The sequence below is a fragment of the Neopelma chrysocephalum genome, unplaced genomic scaffold (genome assembly GCF_003984885.1).
Source record: "Neopelma chrysocephalum unplaced genomic scaffold, ASM398488v2 Primary Assembly neopelma1_174, whole genome shotgun sequence".
Lineage (NCBI taxonomy): Eukaryota > Metazoa > Chordata > Aves > Passeriformes > Pipridae > Neopelma > Neopelma chrysocephalum.
Genome location: NW_020897836.1, coordinates 553,390 through 573,944, shown reverse-complemented (window position 1 = coordinate 573,944; position 20,555 = coordinate 553,390). Strand labels below are relative to the sequence as shown.

The 20,555-nt window shown below is 48.5% G+C and overlaps 1 protein-coding gene across 1 annotated transcript in view; it reads left to right on the top strand.

Moving 5' to 3' along the window:
* SFXN5 (sideroflexin 5) overlaps positions 1-20,555 on the top strand; it is a 96,357-nt gene that overhangs the window by 52,791 nt on the left and 23,011 nt on the right. Inside the window, exons 10-12 of the mRNA XM_027701920.1 lie at positions 6,741-6,831; positions 11,573-11,688; positions 13,725-13,810. Coding sequence (XP_027557721.1) covers positions 6,741-6,831; positions 11,573-11,688; positions 13,725-13,810 — 293 coding nt within the window. The remainder of the gene's footprint in view (positions 1-6,740; positions 6,832-11,572; positions 11,689-13,724; positions 13,811-20,555) is intronic.

Sequence of the window (20,555 nt, the reverse complement as noted above, 5' to 3'; positions counted from 1 at the left end):
AACTCCCTGACAGGAGGGGGGAGCCGGGGGGGGGTCAGGCTCTGCTCCCAGGGAACAAGGGACAGGAGGAGAGGGAACGGTCCCAAGTTGCTCCAGGGGAGGTTTGGGTTGGACATCAAGAAGAATTTCTTCATGGAAAGGGTTGTCAGGCATTGGAAGGGTCTGCCCAGGGCAGTGGTGGATCCCCATCCCTGGAGGGGTTTAAAATCCCTGTGGATGTGGCACTTGGGGACAGGGGTCAGTGGTGGCCTTGGCAGTGCTGGGGGATGGTTGGACTCGGTTGATCTTGAGGGACTTTTCCAACCTAAACGATTCTATGATTCCATGATACTTTTTTTCCTTGGAAAATTGCAAGGGAAACACCACCCCTTCTAGTCTGGAGCTTTGTACAGATCAATTTTAGGACCCTCGACAATCTTGATCTTGGTTTGTGGGTTCGGGTGTGTTTTCATCCAATAAGCAGCTGCAGCAGTTGAGGTGTTGCTTCTGGACAGATGGACATGGCAAAAATGATATTTTTAAATAAGTTGCATTTCCCCCCTCCCCGCAAAAAAAAAATCAGCATTTTGCAAAATCTAAAGGGTTTTGCTGGAAAACATCCCTTTCAACCCAAGACATTCACGACCACTTTGGATTTCAGCCAAAATATCTGATTTCTCCTAAGGAAGCTGAGAGGTGAAGAGTTTTCAAGCACAGGATTATCTCTGGAAAATAATATTAATGTCGCAGTGGTTGGGTCACAGTTGGCTTTGGCATTATCTGCCCTTGGAGCCCTGACTCCCACAGCTCAGCTTTAATCCAGAATCCCAGGATATGCAGAGCAGGAAGGGATCCACAAGGATCGTGGAGTCCAACTCTTGGCCCCGCACAGGACCATCCCCAGGAGTCACATCCAGGTGATGCCTGAGGGTCTCTGACCAAAGCCAGAAGGAGAATCGAAGAACTTTAATTAAATTAGAGTTGGGCTGGTTTGTTGCACTTATAAAATTAATGAGCAATAAAAGAACGGGATCTTGATGGGGTTTTTTTTCCCTGTGTGAGGAAGGACAGGAGCTGTTGGACCAATTCAACGTGGCAGGGAGGGCATCCCTGTTCCAGGTCAGCTCCTGTGCCATCAGTTCCTCCTTCCCTGCTCCCTTTGCACACTGTCTCTCTCTCACACACACACACACAATTTTTCTCTCTCCTCAGTAGGTGGAGGTGCCCCTGTGGATTTTTCTAATCCCAGCTCCTTCTTCCTGATAATTGTCTGTGAGGCTGCATTGACAGGCTGTGAATGTGGTGTGAGGCCCATAATCAGCCTGTGAGACAGCACAGGAGGCCACCCACTGCCCTCAGCACTGTCCCTCACTCAGGGCAGGCAAGGAACATTTTGAAGTGGAGGAAGCCGGTGCCAAGCAGGATGAGGGATGGGAGAGGATGGAGCGTGGCCTGCAGCCTCCACGGAGGTGAACTGGGCAGCCAGGGGCAGGAGGAAAATCACAGTGGGCTGGGGTGATAAACTCCTGCTCGCTGCTTTTAAATGGCTCTAAAATCCGAATCAAAAATCTCCTGTTCCTGCTCCTCTTCTCCGTGGATTCACAGATGCCACGTTCAGGCACCAGAAGAGACTGGTTGGATCATTCAGACTGGAAAGCCAACCTGGAAATTCCTCCATTGATCCCATAAATCATTGGAGCTGTAGCAGCCACTTCCCATCCTGCCTCTGGATTTAGGAGTACATGGCAAGCACCAGGTCCTTGCCAACCCCATCCCTGGAAGTGTCCAAGGCCAGGTTGGACGGGGCTTGGAGCAACCTGGGCTAGTGGAAGGTGTCCCTGTCCATGGCAGGGGGGTGGAATTAGATGGTCCTTAAGGTCCCTTCCAACCCAAACTGTTCTGTGATTCTTTGAGTGCTGCCTTCCCAGCTCCATGTGCTTCTCTGCAGCATTTTCTCTCTTGTTCCACTGGTGTTTTTTGTTTCCAGCAAATTTATTCCCATCGATGCCATTTCCCTCTGCCCCTGCCCAGCCCCACAACACCCTGGTGTGGCGCAGGGCCCAGGTTCATGGAAAACTTGATATTGAGGCAACAATCTCTTGTTTTGGGCCTGGATCCCACTGTCCTCCTTTCTCCATCATCTTCCAAACCAAGTTTGTCTCGTTACCAGCATTAATCCCCTGTTTTCCTGCTCCTGCCTCTCCTGCAATCTTGCTTCTTTCTCGAGACTACACCGTTTTTTCCCATGGAAAAATCCACTTGGGGATTGTTGTGGTCATCCCTTCTTCCAGTCATCTTGGGTGTGACATTTCCTCCTTTCCACACTCTTGCTCCTCTCTAACTTCCTTCTCCAGATGGATCCCTATTGCTTTTCCCTTCCCTTAGACTCCTCCATTCTGTTCTCCTTGCCTTGGTAAAGCTCCAGTTGGGAAACAGCCCAGTTTTCCATCTCTCCCAGCCTCTTCACCTCCCAGCCCTAATGAATGAGTTTTTTCCTTCCTTCTCCTAATGCTCTTTTCTTCAGCTTGGCTGTTTGGGACTCATCAGATGCAATTAGTGTTCGAATCCAGCAATCTGGTGATTGGAGGGATGAAGGAAAAGCTTCTTTGGAGCCAATCCCTCCTTCCAAGTGGACTTCCCCAGGTCACTTGGAGCAGCCAGCTCCAACTGCAGTGGTCAGGGTTGTCCCAAAGCTGAATCCCTAAAATCAGTGGTGGTTTCCCCAGCAGAGTTAACAAAGTGTGGAGAGCTGCTCAGTGACACTTTGGTGGTGTCACCTGCCAACCAGTGTCCACCTTGCTCCCTGAACTCTTAACATTCCTATATTTTATAAAAATTCCCTCTCAAAATGAAGTGAAATAACTTCCTGGGCTTTTTGAATGTATTTGCTCCACTAGAACTGGTTTAAGAGGTGCAGGGTTAGACCTTTAGCAAATGGTTTGGTCCTTGCCAACTTCAGGCATCGAAAAGCCCCATCTCTCGGGCTTCAAAAATCTTAATTAAAGGGGGGGGGAATCAGGGATTTTTTTTATAAAATTCCTGATTTAAAACTTGTGTCGTGGTGGACGTGAGGTGGGAAGTTTTTGAGACAAGAAGGAAAAGAAAAGGAAGCAGAAGTGTTGGTCTGTGTGATGGTATTTGGTGGTACCGGTTTCAAGGTGGGGCGACGTCGCAAACATTGTCCTTCTGCTGAGATAATGCTGTTGATGCTGAAAACAAACCTGGTGGCAAAATAAATAGCAGGAATTCTTGAGGAAGAGGGATGAAGGAAAGGCAGAGTGGTGCCCAGAGGCACAACAGAGCCCTGAGTAAGGTTTCTCTCCCATTGACGGTGTTTGGTCCTGGTTTTGTGTTGCAGGATTTTAGGAACTGTTGTGTAATGTATTCCTGTGTCCAACTTCCCCTGGATTTTTGGGATGCTCCATCAGCCAGATCAAGGAGGAAAAAACCTCAACAAACCAGGCAATTTGAAAAAGCTGGATTTGCCCTCTAATCCAGGTCACACTGTGGGAATGCGTGGATGACTCCCCATCCCTGGAAGTGTCCAAGGCCAGGCTGGATGGGGCTTGGAGCAACCTGGTCTTGTGGAAGTTGCCCCATGGCAGGGGGTGGATCCGGATGATCTTTAAGGTCCCTTCCAATCCAAACCATTCCATGATTCTATGAATATCCCAAACCAGTACTGCACTGAAAGCAGTGGGAGAAGAATGAAAACCCTTCAAATAGCTCATTTCTCTGTGCTGAGCTGCAAAGGGAGCCCATAGGATAAGAGAAAGCAGCCTTAAGTTGCACCAGGAGAGGTTGAGATTGGATATTAGGAAGAATTCCTTCACCAAAAGGGTTGTCAAGCACTGGCTGCCCAGGGCAGTGTTGGAGTCACCATTCCTGAAGGGATTTAAAAGCCCTGTGGCTGTGGCACTTGGGGACATGGGTCAGTGGTGGCCTTGGCAGCGCTGGGGAATGATTGGACTTGATGATCTCAGAGGGCTTTTCCAACCCAAATGATTCTGTGATTCTGCCAAATTTGGTGGGATGAATCCCAGTGGACTCTGTGATCCATGTGCTGTAGATCCCAGATCTACACCAGTGCTGTAGATCCCAGATCAGTGACAGGCTGTAGGAAGGGTGAGGATCACAATAATAATCCTGCAGTTGATTTTTAGTGATGAATTTGCCTCAACAGCGTTCTTTGGCAGCCCCTTCTAATTAAATTCATTAACCTCTCCTTGCTGATGACCCTTTTCCTTAGGGGGGAGCTGAGGTTGAGGAGTCCCCACTCATTGTCAGATGCTCTCCGTGACCTGTTTACCCTCATCCCACACTTCCTGACCCGCGGGAAAGAGTTCACAGATTGGCTACAGCAATTTCCAAACTGTAGAAAACAAACCCTCATTAGTCCCCTCTGTCTAGTCCTTGTGTTGGGAATTTGGGAGATTGGATTTAAATCTATAGCAACATTTAATTTCGTGTTCCCAGCAGGGTGGTTGCTGTAAGTGGGGAAGCGACTTCATCCCGTTGAATCTGAAAGTAAAATGCTTTTATTAGCGGTGGCCTCACAGCGGTGCCTCTCCCAGACTCATCTTTGCCCTTTCAAAAGCTGCTGCTCTTCCACTTCATGGCCAAATCCCTCCATCAAACCTACAAGCAGAGGCTGCAAACCCAACAAAATTCGTCATCGGGGCAGATTAACCAAATCCAGGCTGTAAATGCCCAAATCCACAGGGCCAAGAGCAGCAAAGCCAGGCTTAAAAATGTCTTATTCTTCAAGCCACGTGTCTTAGGCTGCTTTACAGTTTCTGGAAGCATTGAGATTTTGAAAATGCACATCCCAACACTTGGAAAAATGTAGGAAAAAATTAATTCAGTAATTTTTGAAGGGGGGGGAAGGTCAAGACAAACCCCTCATTGTTGCTCAGACTAACATGACTCTCTTGGGCTCAGCATTGGAGTCGTGTTGGCCAAGGACGAGAGGAAGGACTCCTGCTTGGGGTCATGGTGAAAGCCTTGGAGAAAGGCTCTGGAAATACTTCCCAGGGTTTGAAAACCAGCACTTTGCTTATGCAGGGCTTACCCAGCAGTTGTTCTTCTCAACATCTTCCTCTCAGCCTCCGAAAAGTTGGGATGCGCTGTGGATTCATGTATAATGTAGCAGCTCACAAAATATGTTCTCCCCTGCTTTGCTTTTCATCTTAAAACCCCCCAAATCATTATTTTCTGGCAGCTTTTTGGCTTTGGCTGATTTTTTTTTTTTTTAAATTTTGCTACGTTTTTGGCTGAAAACTCTTTGGCCACACGTTGCTGAAGACTCACGTTTCCAGCCGAAAATTCCCATCTTGGGGCTGTTGGGTTTTGTTCATGCGTTTGGGGTCTGGGGTTTTTTGGGGGGATGAAAAAGAGCAAATATTGTGAGGGAGAGTAATTTGAAGTAATTTGAAGAGAGAAGTCATTCCCCATGAACAGGTTTGTTTAATTTTTAACCCCATTTCTGCTTGAAACCAATTTTGATGGAGATTCTCCAAACTATCACTATAATCAACCTGAAGCTTATGAGGCAGCAACGCTCCTCCTTGCTGTTTATATTAACATCTGAATTACGTAGGTCCATGAAAAACTATGGAGAGCATTAATCAAGTGTTGGAGAAGGCAACAAAAACTGATCCGTGGTTATAATAAACTTTATAGCCCAAAAGTTTTTATTGGAGTGGGGTGGTGTAGTTTGCACAGACCCCGGAGAAGGAATCAATTGTGTTAGGCCACCACCACCACTGATATTTGGGTTTTCCCCAGCCAAGTGAGTGTTCCCAGCATAAAGGATTTCGTGCTGGATGTGGAAAATGCTGGTGAACTGGGTAAAAATGGAGCTGAGGGATTTCCAGAAGGACTGAAAGGTGTTCAGGGGTTTCTCGCTTGTCTTTTAACCGGGAAGGGTTTAAACACAATGGTTGGGTTCAATTCTTAATTTAAGCCCAATGGTTGGGTTCAATCCTTAATTTAAACCCAGTGGTTGGGTTCAGTCCAACAGTTGGGTTCAGCTTTTCATTTAAACCCAACACTTGGGTTCAACCCTTCATTTAAGCCCAGCAGTTGGGTTCAACCCTTCATTGAAGCCCAGTATTGGGTTCAGTCCTTGATTAAACCCAGTGATTGGTTCAATCCAACAGTTGGGTTAAATCCTTCATATAAACCCAACTCTTGGGTTCAGCCCTTCATTTAAGCTCAACACTTGGGTTCAACCCTTCATTTAAGCCCAATGGTTGGGTTCAACCCAATGGTTGTGTCCAAAACTTCATACAAACCCAACAGTTGGGTTCAACCCTCCATATAAACCAAACAGTTGGGTTCAATCCTTAATTAAATCCAATGGTTGGGTTCAATCCTTAATTTAAACCCAATGGTAGGGTTCAATCCAACAGTTGAGTTCAACAGTACATATAAACCCAACACTTGGGTTCAGCCCTTCATATAAACCTGACACTTGGGTTCAACCCTTCATTTAAGCCCAGCAGTTGGGTTCAACCCTCTCTGTAAACCAAACAGTTGGCATCAACCCTTAATTTAAGCTCAACAGTTGGATTTAACCCTTTGTTGGATAAGGGGTTGAACCCAACACAGCGAAACCCGCAGTGCATGTGGGGTTTAATTCTCAAACTTTTCTGTGTGGGGTGAGACCCCAAAGTGTCTGCAAGCTGTGACATCTGCCCTGCTCCTTGTAATGAACTGTCTCTGCATCTCTGGTTTGGTTTTTTTTTTTCCATTCCAAGGTGGGCCTTAATGTTCTGATTCAGAGAGCAAACAAGTTTACCCCGGCCACTCGTCTCCTGATCCAGAGGTTTGTGCCGTTCCCTGCTGTCGGTAAGAAATAACACCTTTCCTTTATGTTCAAAGTGTTGCCTGTAAACCTGCTACTGGCCAAAAGCCACTGGGATGGACACCTAATTCCTGCCTTCCTGCTCGTGGCCCCTCAGTGGTGGGTCCCTGAGTTGGTGCAGACAGTGGTGGGATGGTGCAAAGCAGCTTTTTGGCAGGAAAATGGTGCCAAGCTGCCGGTGGGGGCAGCTCAAGAGGCTTTTTAGCTGCACTTTCCACTCTCAGGCAGCTTAAAAAATGATCAGTGTTGGCTGGTCCTTGTCCATTCAAATCTGAGGGCATTTAATTTGCAAGATCTGGTTTGAATCACGTCAAGTCCGATCTTCAAATAAGCAGTGGCATTATGGTTGTTTCACAATAAAATGCAGTAAAATGGTTCTACTCTGAATATACAGATTTGTGAGAGCCACTGATTAAAAACAGACTGGAGTGTGTGAAGAATTAAGGCTTTTTGGAGCATTTTACCAGCATTTTATTGACTGTTTGCTGAGTGAGGGAAGGGACAGGCTGGACTCAGCCTTTGCTGGAGCCTCTGGTGACAACCTTCAGCAAATGAAGAGTTATTTTAGCCATGAAAAAAATCACCAGTGGCTTTGGGGAAACTTTTATTTATAAAGATGGTGCAAAAATTGCCCAAGAATGGAGGAAATCAGTAAACAAAAGGGGGTTTTGCTCCCTGTTCCAGGTCTTTTTTCAGCCATTTAATGCAAAACTTTCCCTTAAGCTTTTCCCTTTGCTGTGCAAGTGCCACGTCCTCGGAGCTTCGCTCGAGGACACTCAACCCCTTTACCTGAGCCCCTTTAACTCTTGCTTACTGGTCCTTCTGCTCCTTTTTTAATATAGACCTGCTTGCTCTGACCCTCCAAACTGCAGTTCTTGAGTAACTGGGGTTTTTTTCCCCCCTTTTCTTCTGGAAAAACAGCTGCTTGCTCTGTCTGCAGAGCAGGGAGTGACAGGGATTGTGGTCTGGGTGTCACACTCGATCTTATTCCTGAGCCCTTTCCTTGTACACAGGGGATCTGTTGACATTATTATTATGATTTTCCTGGATTTTCCTGCAATATATTTTAGAAAGTTTCAGTTTTCTCTGGATTTTTATAACCAGGAGGGCACTTGGGGTGAGTCCAAGCCCCAGGAGGCAGCTCCAAGGCGGGGTTTGAGTCAAAGACACACACACAGGGAATCTTTGCTGCCGGGTTGATCTATTTTCATCCCAAGGTGTGAGGAGGAAGAGGTTACGTTTGTGTTGGCATTGATTGAGGACCCATAATTAATTTGTTTAGCCTGCAATTAATTCTCCAGCTCCTATTTTATTTGTGTACCATCGTGCTTCGTTATGTGCCAGGACATCAGGAGTCCTCCCACTAATTGCTGTTTGGTGGTTCAGAAAGCTGTGAGTTATTGGTTTGCAGACCTGGACAAACTGTTTAATTAAGACTCGTCTTCCAATTACTTTTGAACCACCAGCCCCCGGCAAAAAAAGGCAGAATTTCTCTTTTTCTACGTGAAAAGACAGCTCTTGCTCCCAAAAAAAACGTGGGGATGGGTGGACCTGGGGGAATGGTTGGACTTGATGATCTCAGAGGTCTTTTCCAATCTTAATGATCCTGGGATTCTATGAAACCACTCCCACTAAGCAGTTTTCCCTTGCTTCCCTCTCCCATTGATCTCCAGCTGTGGTTGATAACAGCTGGAAAACTGGAGGGATGCCCCGAAGCTTTCTGGTCTCTCATCCCAAGTTATCCCAGGAGATGGAGACTTGGGGAAGGGCAGCTGTTGTCTGGGTGGAAGGGAACAAGATTCCCAGCAGAGATGTTCATAAAGGCTCCAAAAAGCTTGGGGCAGGCACTGAGAAAGCTGATCTGGGGGTCTTGCTGCCCTCAGAGACGCCCTGCGTGGTGTGTGTGTCTTCTCTGGGTGGTGGAACAGTTGTCTTTGCACCATAAAATAACCCATATCTGCAGAAGTTCTGCCTGCAGGACATAAAGTGGTGCCAGGAGGGTGGGCCACGCCCTCACCCTCCTCCAAAGTTAGTTTGTAGTAGCTGAAAATCACATGTTTTTTCCCCCCCAAAAAACCTCCCCAGTCCCAGGGGATGGATCCAGGAAACCAATCCAGGTGGAGCAGCTCGTGGAGGTGGCCAAGGTTTTGCAGAGCCAGTGGCTGCCCTGGCGTAAAAGGGGTTTTTGAGGTTGGTGTTGGCCACCCTGGAGCATCATCTGGTGAAGGTGTTCTCCACGGAAAGAACAGGAAAAGGGAAGGAGTGTGTTGGAGCTGTGTTCTGGAGAGCTGAATTTGAGCAAGGAGGGGCTTGGTCCTTTCTCAGGGATGAGGTGGGGAAGGATATCAATGCCCAGGGTTGTTGCCAGGAACCCAATTTCCCCTCTTCTTCCCAAGAACGGGCTGTAAAGAGCTGCCACCGAGGTAAGGGGCGTCACTGGAGATGTTCTTGGCTAAAATCCCCACAGAAAACCCCAAAAGTTGCATCCCAAACCTGCTCTGAAGGAAGTTAAAGCTGTAGAAAGATACTTGTTACAGGGATGGGAGAGGGATGAAGGATTTCGTCTCCCTGAGCTTTTTTTTGGAGTGTGTGTGTCGTTTAAATTGTTACATGTGTTTAGGTGGCACCCAAGGAGGTGTTTAATGCGTGGAGAGCACCCTGGTATAGAAAATATATATGTAAACATATAAAAGTGGCTTGTTTTGGTGTCTGAACCCCATTTCCAATCCGCCGCAGAGTGTTTTCACAGCAGTGGTTTCCAGGCTTTATCACCACAATTCCTTCCCAAATTCTGAAAATCAATTTGTCTGCACAGAAATTTCTTTATTTCTTATCCCCTTCTGCATTTGAGACATCTATAAAATCCAAATTTAGCCATAATTAGCGGCGTTTTCTGCTTTCTCAGAAAGCAGAACTGGGAGCAGGTCAGCGAGTTGCCTGTCTCAGAGAAACAGGCTGGAATCAGGTTTTGAATTTGGCACCACCAGGTCAGTGAATCCAGAGAAGCATTTTGGGAGCTTCAGGTCTGGCCAGCCCATCCTGAGTCTCACAGGAACCTTGTGCTGGTGCATCCTTGGTCAGAGCATCTCCCCTGACGTGTTTTTTTATCCACTCGGTCTTGATTGACAAGTAAAAGAACGGGGCATGTGAGTGTTAAAAAAGAAAAAAAAAAACAACAAGGTGGGGGGGAGGGGGGCTAAACTTTCTTTAAATGAACTGCCTGTTTGCTTTTTTATCTGGGATTTAAGGAGCTGAAGGGTTGGTAGCACAGATCTTTTGATAGATGGGGAGAGCGGTCCCGTAGTTGGAATATTGAAGGGAGAGACAGAGTGTGCGTGTGTGTATGTTCCTCTCCTTCTCGAGTGTAAGGAGCATTTGTCACCACAAATCATCCTTGATTGCAGAGAGCTGTGTTCATATAGGGCTCACCCACCCACCACCCTCAAAAAATTAGACATTTGTTATATGACATGAGTTGAGATTAATTAGCGAATATTAACCCATCAAGCAGCACAGAAGCACATTTTTGGAAAGCGGTGGTACTTGCAGCAACAGTGGGTTTGGATTAGTTCTGGTCGGAAAGTTTGAGGCGAAATGTGGTGGGGGGGGGGGTGCTGGAAAATGCCAGTTTATCAAAGCCCAAAGTTTTGGAGGAATTAGCAGCTTTTCCACGGAAGAATTTAAGGAGTGGCTGAGCCCCGGAGAGAGGCTGCACCTACAAGGGTGTTTCTCAACCCCAACTCTTAATACATCACTCGAGGAGCAGGATTTGGGGTCATCTCGAGGCTGCAAAAGCCACAGGGTGGGCAAGGGGGGGGGTCAGAAAGGGTCCTGGACCTGCTTCCAGCTGTGCTGTGAGCGCAGGGCGGAGACTGGGAAATGTCAGGTGGGATAAAGAGCCCTCATCGCTCAGAAAAATATTCATAAAGCAAAGAAACAGGTCTGTAGCTCCAGAAAATAAGCCCATGGAGCCATTTCCACCCTAAAATATGTGAAATCACAGAATCATGGGGTGGTTTGGGTTGAAAGGGACCTTAAAGACCATCTTCTTCCAACCCTCTGCCATGGGCAGGGACACCTTCCACTGGATCTTCCACTAGTACTCCTGACTATTTTTCCTTATTTTCCCAGAGCAGCTGTGGCTGCCCCATCCCTGGAAGTGTCCAAGGTCAGGTTGGACAGGGCTTGGAGCAACCTGGGCTGGTGGAAGGTGTCCCTGCCCATGGCAGGAGGATGGACTAGATGGCCTTGAAAGGTCCCTTCCAACCCAAACCATTCCATGATTCTATGAAAATCCTTATTTAAGAAGAGTGGTGGTTTGGGAAGGGCACAATCCCCCTCTGGGATGTCCCATCAGAAGAGGCAGCTGTCCATCAGCAGTTCCTGGCTGGCCAAGCCCAACTGGCCACCCAGTTCAAGAACCTGTTTTGACTTAGTAGGAGGAAATATCTGGTGAAGGATCACCTTGGAGAGGGTGGGAGGATGTGTGAACACCAACACCTGGAAATGCTGGTATTTCCTTGGATCGACACATTTCTGATTGTTTTGCAAGTAAAGAAAATGATCTTGGTTATTATTCTCCTCCAAAGAATCCCATATTTGTCTTGGGACAAGAGCAACTTGCAGACACTCCTGGGTAGGTTGGTGGAAGGAAAGGAAGGAAAGCTGAAGAAGCTGCCACTGGGTGTTGACCAGGGCTAATCATCCTGCTTTTCCCATCCTCAGCCAGTGCCAATATCTGCAACGTTGTCCTGATGAGGCACACGGAGCTGGAAGAAGGGATTGACGTGTTGGACAACAACGGGAACATCGTCGGGTCTTCCAGAATTGCTGCCAAACACGTACGTGCCCGGGGTGTTCCTGGTGGGCTGGGACCCCGCTGGATTTCGGGCTCCATAAATCCCACAGGTGTAGGGATCCATGGCTGGAAAACAAGATGAGCTTTGCCCATCCTTTGGAATGTTCTGGTGGACACGGGCTCGTGTCACGCTGGTGAATTTGGGGGCTGACCTTGGTGGTTTGGGGAGGGGCACAGACTGACATGGGGAAATCCTTTACTACCCTGATGCTTTCACAGGAGTCTTGTGGGAATTTGTGAGCAGTTCCTGCTGGATACAAAGCAAACTCACACCTTTTCCTAAATGAGGACGACTCTGGTTCCGAGCCGAGCAGCTTTTTAACCCTTCTCGTGTCAAAACTGCACTAAAAGTTGCCGAGCAGAGCTTTGGGAGGGCAGCCAGATGTTTTTTTACCCTCGTCCCAACACCTGGGTTGTTTTCCCTGTAACCTCCCCCCGACCATCTGCCTGGAATTTTTTCCCTTTTCATCCCTTTCCTGCCTAGTTTTGTCTCCTGAGCATCATCTGATTGTTTCCAAGTGGGCTTTAATCTGAAATGTAAAGCATGTACCCAAGCACACGCCCAGGCAGAGGAGTTAATAATATAATGCTTGGCATTTCTCTCCCTCCTTCTGTCCAAGGCTCTTAAGGCACTTCATAGACAGCAATTAATGTACAGATTTGCAGTCCTCGGCGAGAAATGGGAGCTCTCTAATATCTCTCCATATTGTTGTTTAACAGGGAGATTAAAACAATCTGTTGAAGGGCTCAGGGATACTTATTTGAGCCAGTTTTCCTCACTTATATCAACTGGCTTCGGGACCCGAGTTCCCCTCTCCATCCTGACGGTTGAGGGGAAGGCAGACAACAGGGGAAATAAATATTAAAAGGGAAGGTGCTGTAAGGGCAATGTAGGTGGGGTTTAAACTTGAAATTTGGGAGTTCTGAGAACTTCTCCTCAGGCTTCTTCCTGAACAGCTTAGTACTGGGTTTTGTCATGTGGGATTTGGCAGATCCTTTGTGGAACACCTTGCACCTCTCTGAGAGGTTGTTGTGAGTGAAGGGTCCCAAGGACCTCATGTGGATGTTCCTGTGACATGGAATCATGGAATGGTTTGGGTTGGAAGGGACCTTAAAGACCTTCAGTGCCACCCCCTGCTTTGGGCAAGGGCACCTTCCATTAGCCCAGGTTGCTCCAACCTGGCCTTGGACACTTCCAGGGATCCAGGGACAGCCACAGTTTCTCTGCCCAACCTTGTACCAGGACCTCCCCACCCTCACAGTCAGGAATTCGTTCCCAATATCCCATCTATCCCTGCCCTCTGGCACTGGGAAGCCATTCCCCCTTGTCCTGTCCCTCCATCCCTTGTCCCAAGTCCCTCTCCAGCTCTCCTGAAGCCCCTTTAGGCACTGGAAAGGGCTGGAGGGCAATTATCTGTTCCTCTGAAAGATCTTCTCTAGGTCTCAGGGTATTTTATATATATCAAGCTGCTTTGTCCCTCCCAGTGGAGGGACAACTTGTTGGGTGCTTTCCTGGGAGAGGAGAATCCCCTGTGTGTTACAATACTTCACAATAAACCACCAATGATAAAAAGCCAGGAGCAAGTCTTGGAGCAGGCAATAAGGTTCCCATTCCCCCAGCATGGAACTGAAACCAAAACTCAGTTGAGGGAGGAATTTTTGAAGCTGCTGCCCGGCCCACAGTGAGATATTGCACCTCACCACATCTCCCAGGCAGCTGTTCTGCCTGCCTTTCTCCCTCCGGGAAGCACCAACATGTTTGTGTAGGAATGTGATGGGATGTTTGAAATCAGGGAAGCTCTTGGGTGCCTGTCTTTATTCTGCTGGGTCTGTGACTGAGCGTGGAGGGCAAACGGGACGTGCACAAACAGCTGCTGGCAAAGCTGAAAGTGTGTGTTGGTGCTTTCAGTCACATGAGCAACACGAAAAAGACCAGCCAGGGCATTTCAGAGCCCAGCAGGTACATCCTGGGGTTTGTTTTAAGTGTCATGGGTCTGTTTGTTTGTTTTCCCTTCGCAGGCACTGCTGGAAACAGCCCTGACCAGAGTGGTCCTGCCCATGCCTATACTGGTTCTACCTCCAATTATCATGTCCGTACTGGAAAAGTGAGTGTTGGGGGTGAAGGGGGGGATTTGCAAGGGGAAGGGGTAAAAGATCCTCAGTTGGTGTCATTCACTGGTGTTTTGTAGAATCACAGAAGTGTTTGGGTTGGAAAAGCTCCCTCCAACCATCCCCCAGCACTGCCAAGGCCGCCCCTGACCCCTGTCCCCAAGTGCCACATCCGCAGGGATTTTAAATCCCTCCAGGGATGGGGACTCCAACACTGCCCTGGGCAGCTGTGCCAGGGCTGGACAACCCTTTCCAGGAAGAAATTTTCCCAATATCCAACCTAAACCTCCCCTGGCACAGCTTGAGGCTGTTCCCTCTCCTCCTGTCCCTTGTTTCCTGGGAGCAGAGCCCGACCCCTCCTGGCTCCCCCCTCCTGTCAGGGAGCTGTAGAGAGTGACAAGGTCTCCCTTCAAAGTCCACCAAAAACTTTTTTTTTCTTATTAAGATTTTAACATTCCATCATTTTGGACCACTGTCAAAGCTGTTAAAGTGTTACATTGACGTGATTATTTTAAATCATCTCCCTGACCCCCCCCAGGCAGTTCGAATCACCCTTTAATTTAGGGTCAGTCAGAAACCAAACTCCCTGAATTCAGTGGAAAACTGCCCATGAATTTTCAGTCCTGCACTTAGCAAACATCAGAGCTGCCACGTGGGGTCAGACTGAAGGTCTTGCCTGGTGTTCAGCCAGAGGTGGGGAATGTAGAACCCACCCTGTCCCTCAGAGGATCATCCAAACCCTCCTGGAGCTCTGGCAGCCTTGGGGCTGTGCCCACTGCCCTGGGGAGCCTGGGCAGTGCCCAACCACCCTCTGGGGGAAGAACCTTTCCCTGAGATCCAACCTGAGCCTGCCCTGGCACAGCTCCAGCTGTTCCCTGGGTCCTGTCCCTGCTCACACAGAGCAGAGATTGCCCCTCTTCTACCCCTTGGGAGAAGCTGCAGACCCCAATGAATGTCCCCTCAGCCTCCTCTTCTGCAGCTGAACAACCCAGGTGGCCTCAGCTGCTCCTCAAAGAAGAATAAATGCTTCATATATTCAGCAGAAATTTGTTTTCCATCACTGTTTAAGCCATTATCTCTCCTGGCAGATGTACCTGTGGAGCAGCAGTGCCTGGACAGGGGGAAGGACAGGGCAGGGTTATTATTTCATGCCCAGTTATCACAGAATCATGGAATGGTTTGGGTTGGAAGGGACCTTAAAGACCACCTAGTTCCAACAGGGACACCTTCCACTATCCCAGGTTGCTCAGTTATCTCACAGCAGAGGTTTTAATAGCTAAAAACCCGAATTTCCCTGTCCACTGGCCTTTCTCCCACCGTGCTTTCCAACACCTCCACATTTCCTTCATCCCAGGGATTCTGTGAGCCTGTTTGGAGCTGTCGAGTGCTTGTGGCTCCCGAGGACACCCATCAGCGGCTCGTTAGGTGTGAATGATCCGCGGGGTGGGGATCTCCTTCCCGGCCTCTGGAGGCTGATTATCCCACTGAAAGATGGGGATGCTAAAGGACTTGCTGCCTTTGTCCCAACAGCGAAACTGGAGGCTCTCCTTAAACAAATCTGTTGTTAGTGGCTCGGGTGACAGAGTAAATAACAATTAGTACGATTAGGGAGTGACCCAGACCTTTGGTGAGCTTTGTTTGTCCTCGTGGAAACAACCTCGGGCAGTTTTCTCTCCTTAGCAGAAGGGTCGGGGCTCCTTCTGCAAATTCGGAGGCTGATTTTGTAACATCTAAATTTAAAAATATAGATACGGGCTGGTACCCCCTCCAGCACCCAGAGCTTCTCACCAGTATTAATTTCTCCCATGGCCTGCGGGTGGGGAGAAACAGGGCAACAAACCCTACTTTGGGAAGTGTAAATTCAGTTTTTTCAGCTCTTTTTGCCCAAAATATGCCGTTTTCCTCTCTTTTTCAAAGGGACTGTGGTGGTTCCCTCCATCAGGGCGCAGTCTGGGCAACACTTTCTGCAAACCAGAGTTGGGAGACGTTTTCTGGAGGCACACAGGGACGAGGAGTAGATTCCAGCCCCCCCTGATTTTGTGCAAAGCATCGGATTTTCAATTCATTCTCCTCCTTGGCAAAATCTCTTTCCTGCTTCAAGACCCTTTGTCACCCACAGGGTCCCCCAGGCTGTGATCCAGCAGCAGGATCTGCTGGGAAGGTGCTCAGGAGTGACCATTCCTCCCCCTGGAGTAGGTTCCTCTGGAGTACCTTACTCAGGGCTTACTCCAAGTCGTAAGAACTGAGGTTCCCATCTAACCACCCAAAAAAGAGCCACATGAAGGACAAACTGTTTTATTGCTTCAGAGGATCTTTGCTATTCTGGTTATCGACAGACAAAACCCTTTATATGCAAAAATACTGTAGAAAACTGGTCCCTGAGTTGTTAAATCATTGTCTCCGAGAGGGAAAACTGAGGGACCATCCTGGGTCTTCCTAAGCATCCACAAGCTTAAATAAAACTAAGAGTAAAATTTCACCTGGCACAAAATAAAACCGAGAGGAAAATTTGCTTTGTGCTTGGGAGCAAAATAAAACTAATAATAACATTTTTTGTGCTTGGGGGCATCATAAATTTTTGTAATAGTACAAGAGTTTTACTAAATGCACCCGTGCTCTGGGCAAGCCTTATCAAAACTGGGTTTTATCTGTGGACACGCAGGAGGTTCTCCTCCAAAAAAAAAAAAAATCCTCATTTTAACTAATAGAAAGACTTAATTCGGGTTTGGGAGAGAATATTTTCCTTCCCAATGAAACTCGGTGGATATAAAAATATCTGGGCACTGCTTTTGCCTGCCTGAATTCTCCCCAGAGCTTCGTGCCTCCTGTTTGATTTTCCATCAAATATCTTTGGATTCCTGGAAGGCTGAGAGTGAGAAACAGCAGGGATAGGGAGTGGGGTGTGGTTTGGACACGCTGGTGGATGTGGTGGTGTCCCTGGAAGACATGGCAGCACCTTTGGGACATGGAGAACATCCCTGTCCATCCCTGAGGGATTCACAGTGCAGGTGTTGCCTCACAGATCTTTTAAGTGGTTACTGAAGGACACAGTCAAGAGGTAAAACCTCATTTTTGGGAACAAAAACGACTTGGAGCATTTGGGGAAAAGTTGAACTTTTTGAATTGAGTGGGATTTGAGTTCGACCAGGGTGTTTTCCATGGGAATGACATCCAGGCCTGCATTATCCATGTATTTATAGGAATCCTTACAGTGTCTATAAAGGAGAAAGGAGAGTGTGATGGCTCATTATTTGGAGGCTGGAGAGCTGGAATCAGAAGTCTCAATCTGGATCCTCCCAAGTCATTTGCATTTGGGATTGTGGGGAAGGATGGGAGCGATTCTCCCACCTTGCCTTGGAGCCTGGCTGGACATGGGTGACCTGGTGGGGGGAGTCCCACCCCTCCAAGAACCTTCTTTGTGCTCCCAGCAGGGGTTTTCAGATTCCTGGAAAACTCCCTCCCTCCTTTTCCCCTCGGCATTCAAAAAGTTTATTTTAAGTGGCCAGTTCCTGGTCGCCGTCTTTCCACTTGGATCCAGGTCTTTCCTCTCTCTCAGCCATCTCTCCATCTGCATGTTTTAACTCCCCCAGCTGCCTCTCTCGTCTCTTGTGCCATTTTTTTCAGCTCTCTTGGCTCCTCTCATCTCTTTGCCTGCTGTGTATTTTAACTCCCAGGGCCGCCTTCTCTGCTCTCCAAGGAATTCAATGTTACCTCCCACTGCCGAGCTCCGCAGCGCTCCATTCTTTCCCCCCATGTTTCATGCATTTCCTGCTGCTTGGACGCTCTGTGGAAAGCAGTTAACATATAGAATCAATGTTTATTTTGAGCCTGCATATGCCATGCAGGGAACACGGTGTCAGTTATTTTGTGCAGATGTATTCTCATTGAAGTTTTATAAATAATATCCCCCGTTGGCAACTTTAATGGGGAAAAGCAGCGGCTCCGCGGCGTCGGCGAGGTGGAGGCGACTCGTCTTTGGGATGACAGTGGGAATTCATTAGTGCCCCCATGTCACAGGGGTGTGGGGACACCTGCAAGAAGTCAGACTTCTCATCCCTGTTTCCCGTGAATCCTTTTGTCTGGTTGTCACTGTGAAATTTGGGAAGTGGAGCGGTTTTCTCCCGGCCGTCATCCAAGGCTTTTCCAATAGTCCCTTGTCCAGCTTCCTGCTCCTTCCAGACTTGAAGCCCATCCTGCAGCTGGTCTGTGCACAGACACTCCAGGTCTGTGGGAGTGCAGCCTCAGGTGCCCCTGTAGGCTGAGCTCTGAGGTGGGAGAGCCCAAATTTTTGGCTGGTGGAGAAACTTGGTCCGTCATCAACATCTGCTGGGGCCACTTTGAGAGATCTTTGAGTGGAGATTGAAGGATATGAGTTTTTCTTACCTACTTATCCTAAAGCCTCTTCTCTGCCTTGCAGAGACCTTCTTGGAGGGTCTGAAGAGCAGCAGAAGGTCCAAGAGCTCAGGTATGTTAGGCTGGACTAGAGGAGGCCCTGGAACTCTCTGTGCAGTGTTGGTGGAAGAGAGACAAAGCTGGAACTGCTGGCAATGGGCAGGAGCTGAGAGAGAAACAGGGAGCAGAACAGTTGTACCCACAAAAGAGGAGCATTTCTACTCTTTTCTTCATCTCCAGATCATCCTGATCTTGCGGCAGAGCTGCCAGAACATCCTCAGGCAGCAGCTGCCAGGGTTGTTTTCCTGTAAAGCTCAGAAAATTAGGATGCTCTCAGGCTGGATCAACATTCCAGAGCTGCCCTGGCTTAGCTAAGTCAGCCTAACCACAAAAAATAGATTTTCTTGGGGGACAACCAGTGCTCAGCCCACAGTTTTGTGTTGCTGGAAAGGAGTTTTCTTCAGCTTAAACCATGGTTTTCACTTCAGAAACGTGCATGAGGCAGGAGGCCCTCCTGGCCTTCATTTTCTTGACTTTTCCCTGGAGATATTCTCCTTTTGACAGCATGTACAGGATGTTTCCCAAAGGTGCTTTTCCTCCAAAGTCTCTCCGTCCAGCTAAACCCTCGCTGAAGTTTGTTGTGACTCAACAGCTGCCAGCAGTGACACCTTAAACTGCTGTGGCTGTTTCCAGAGTAAACATTGAAACTGCTCCTCTAATTATGTCAATCAAGCACAAAAATCCCCCAACCTCGCTCGCTCTGCATCTGCTGTGTCCTCTGGAGGGGGCACCAGGGCTGGAGCCAAGAGCAGGAGATGCTCTGCAGTGAGGACAGTGGTGGCCCAGCTGGATGGGACAGCAGAGCTACTGGTCACTGGGAGAGCTCAGATTCCCCCAAATGACCCAAAATCACAGGATCAGAGAATCCCAGAATGTGCTGAGCTGGAAGGGACCCACAGGGATCACCCAACCCAACCCTCAGCCCTGCACAGGCCCAGCCCCAAGAGTCCCCCCCTGTGCCCCAGAGGATCAGCCAAACCCTCCTGGAGCTCTGGCAGCCTTGGGGCTGTGCCCACTGCCCTGGGGAGCCTGGGCAGTGCCCAACCAGCCTCTGGGGGAAGAACCTTTCCCTGAGATCCAACCTGAGCCTGCCCTGGCACAGCTCCAGCTGCTCCCTGGGTCCTGTCAAAACGAGCGAGGAAAGGTCAGGAACACCCCGTGCAGAGACCTGACAGGCTCTGGGAGGGTCTCAGCAGAACTGGGGTAGTTTGAGGTGGGACAACCACCCCAAACTTTGTCGGCACATCAAAGACGGGGCGTTTTGAACCCTGGGCTCTGAGGAATCTGGGATACCTCGGGATACCCTGAGCTCCAGCCTCCAGCTCTCCCCGTACCCCGCGGCGTCCCCGGCGTCTCGCGATGTCTGCTTTAGCTTTGAACCTGTTTATACCAAACCCTCCCCAAACCCCAGAGAATCTGTCAGCTGGGAGGCTTTGGTTGACTCCTGTCATATTTAGTTTAGCATCTGACACCTCCTCCTAGACAAATACAGCTCTGGTTCACTGAACCCGATAACTCCTTTTTAGTACAGCGACTGACTTCCATATGGAATAAATTACAGTACCTCCTGAAAAACGCCAGAGGCAGCTGCCAAATTATGCAAAATTTAAACCACTAATGAACAATGTGATGAAAGTTGAATGAAGGTGTATTTACAAGATCTACAACACACTGTCTCAGCGGAGCAGATGTACTGTCTGTACAAGCATGTGAGTGTGTGTGTGTGTGTGTGTCTGTACCTACGGACACCCATGAATATTCCAGTGGGATCCGTGAGGTCTCTCTGCTTTGGGTGGATCCGTTAGCACCGAACCGGAAGATTCCCGGTGTGTTCCTGCCTTTTTAATGTCTCCTGGGTAAAAATTTGTTGTAATATCTCCCGGGTAAAATTTGTTGTAAAGGCAGATTGCAGAAAGAAGAGGCATTAGGGTGGTTCTAAGGGGGCGAAGAAATGGATCTTTAAGAAAAAAGAGAGAGGAGGAGGGAATTGTGGCAAAAATGCCGGTTCTTTGCTGTCCAGAGGTCCATGTGGAAACATGGATCACTTGTTTATGAGGGAGACAAACCATGGGTGCCAAGAATTTGGCTTCTAGTTGGGAACAATAAGATATGCATATTAAAGGAGGCTTAAAGAAGGCCGGAGAGGGACTTTGGACAAGGGCCTGGAGGGACAGGACAATAGGGAGTGGCTTCCCACTGGCAGAGGGCAGGGTTAGATGGGATACTGGGAGAGGCTCTGACCCAGGTTGTCCAGAGAAGCTGTGGCTCCCTCTGCATCCCTGGAAGTGT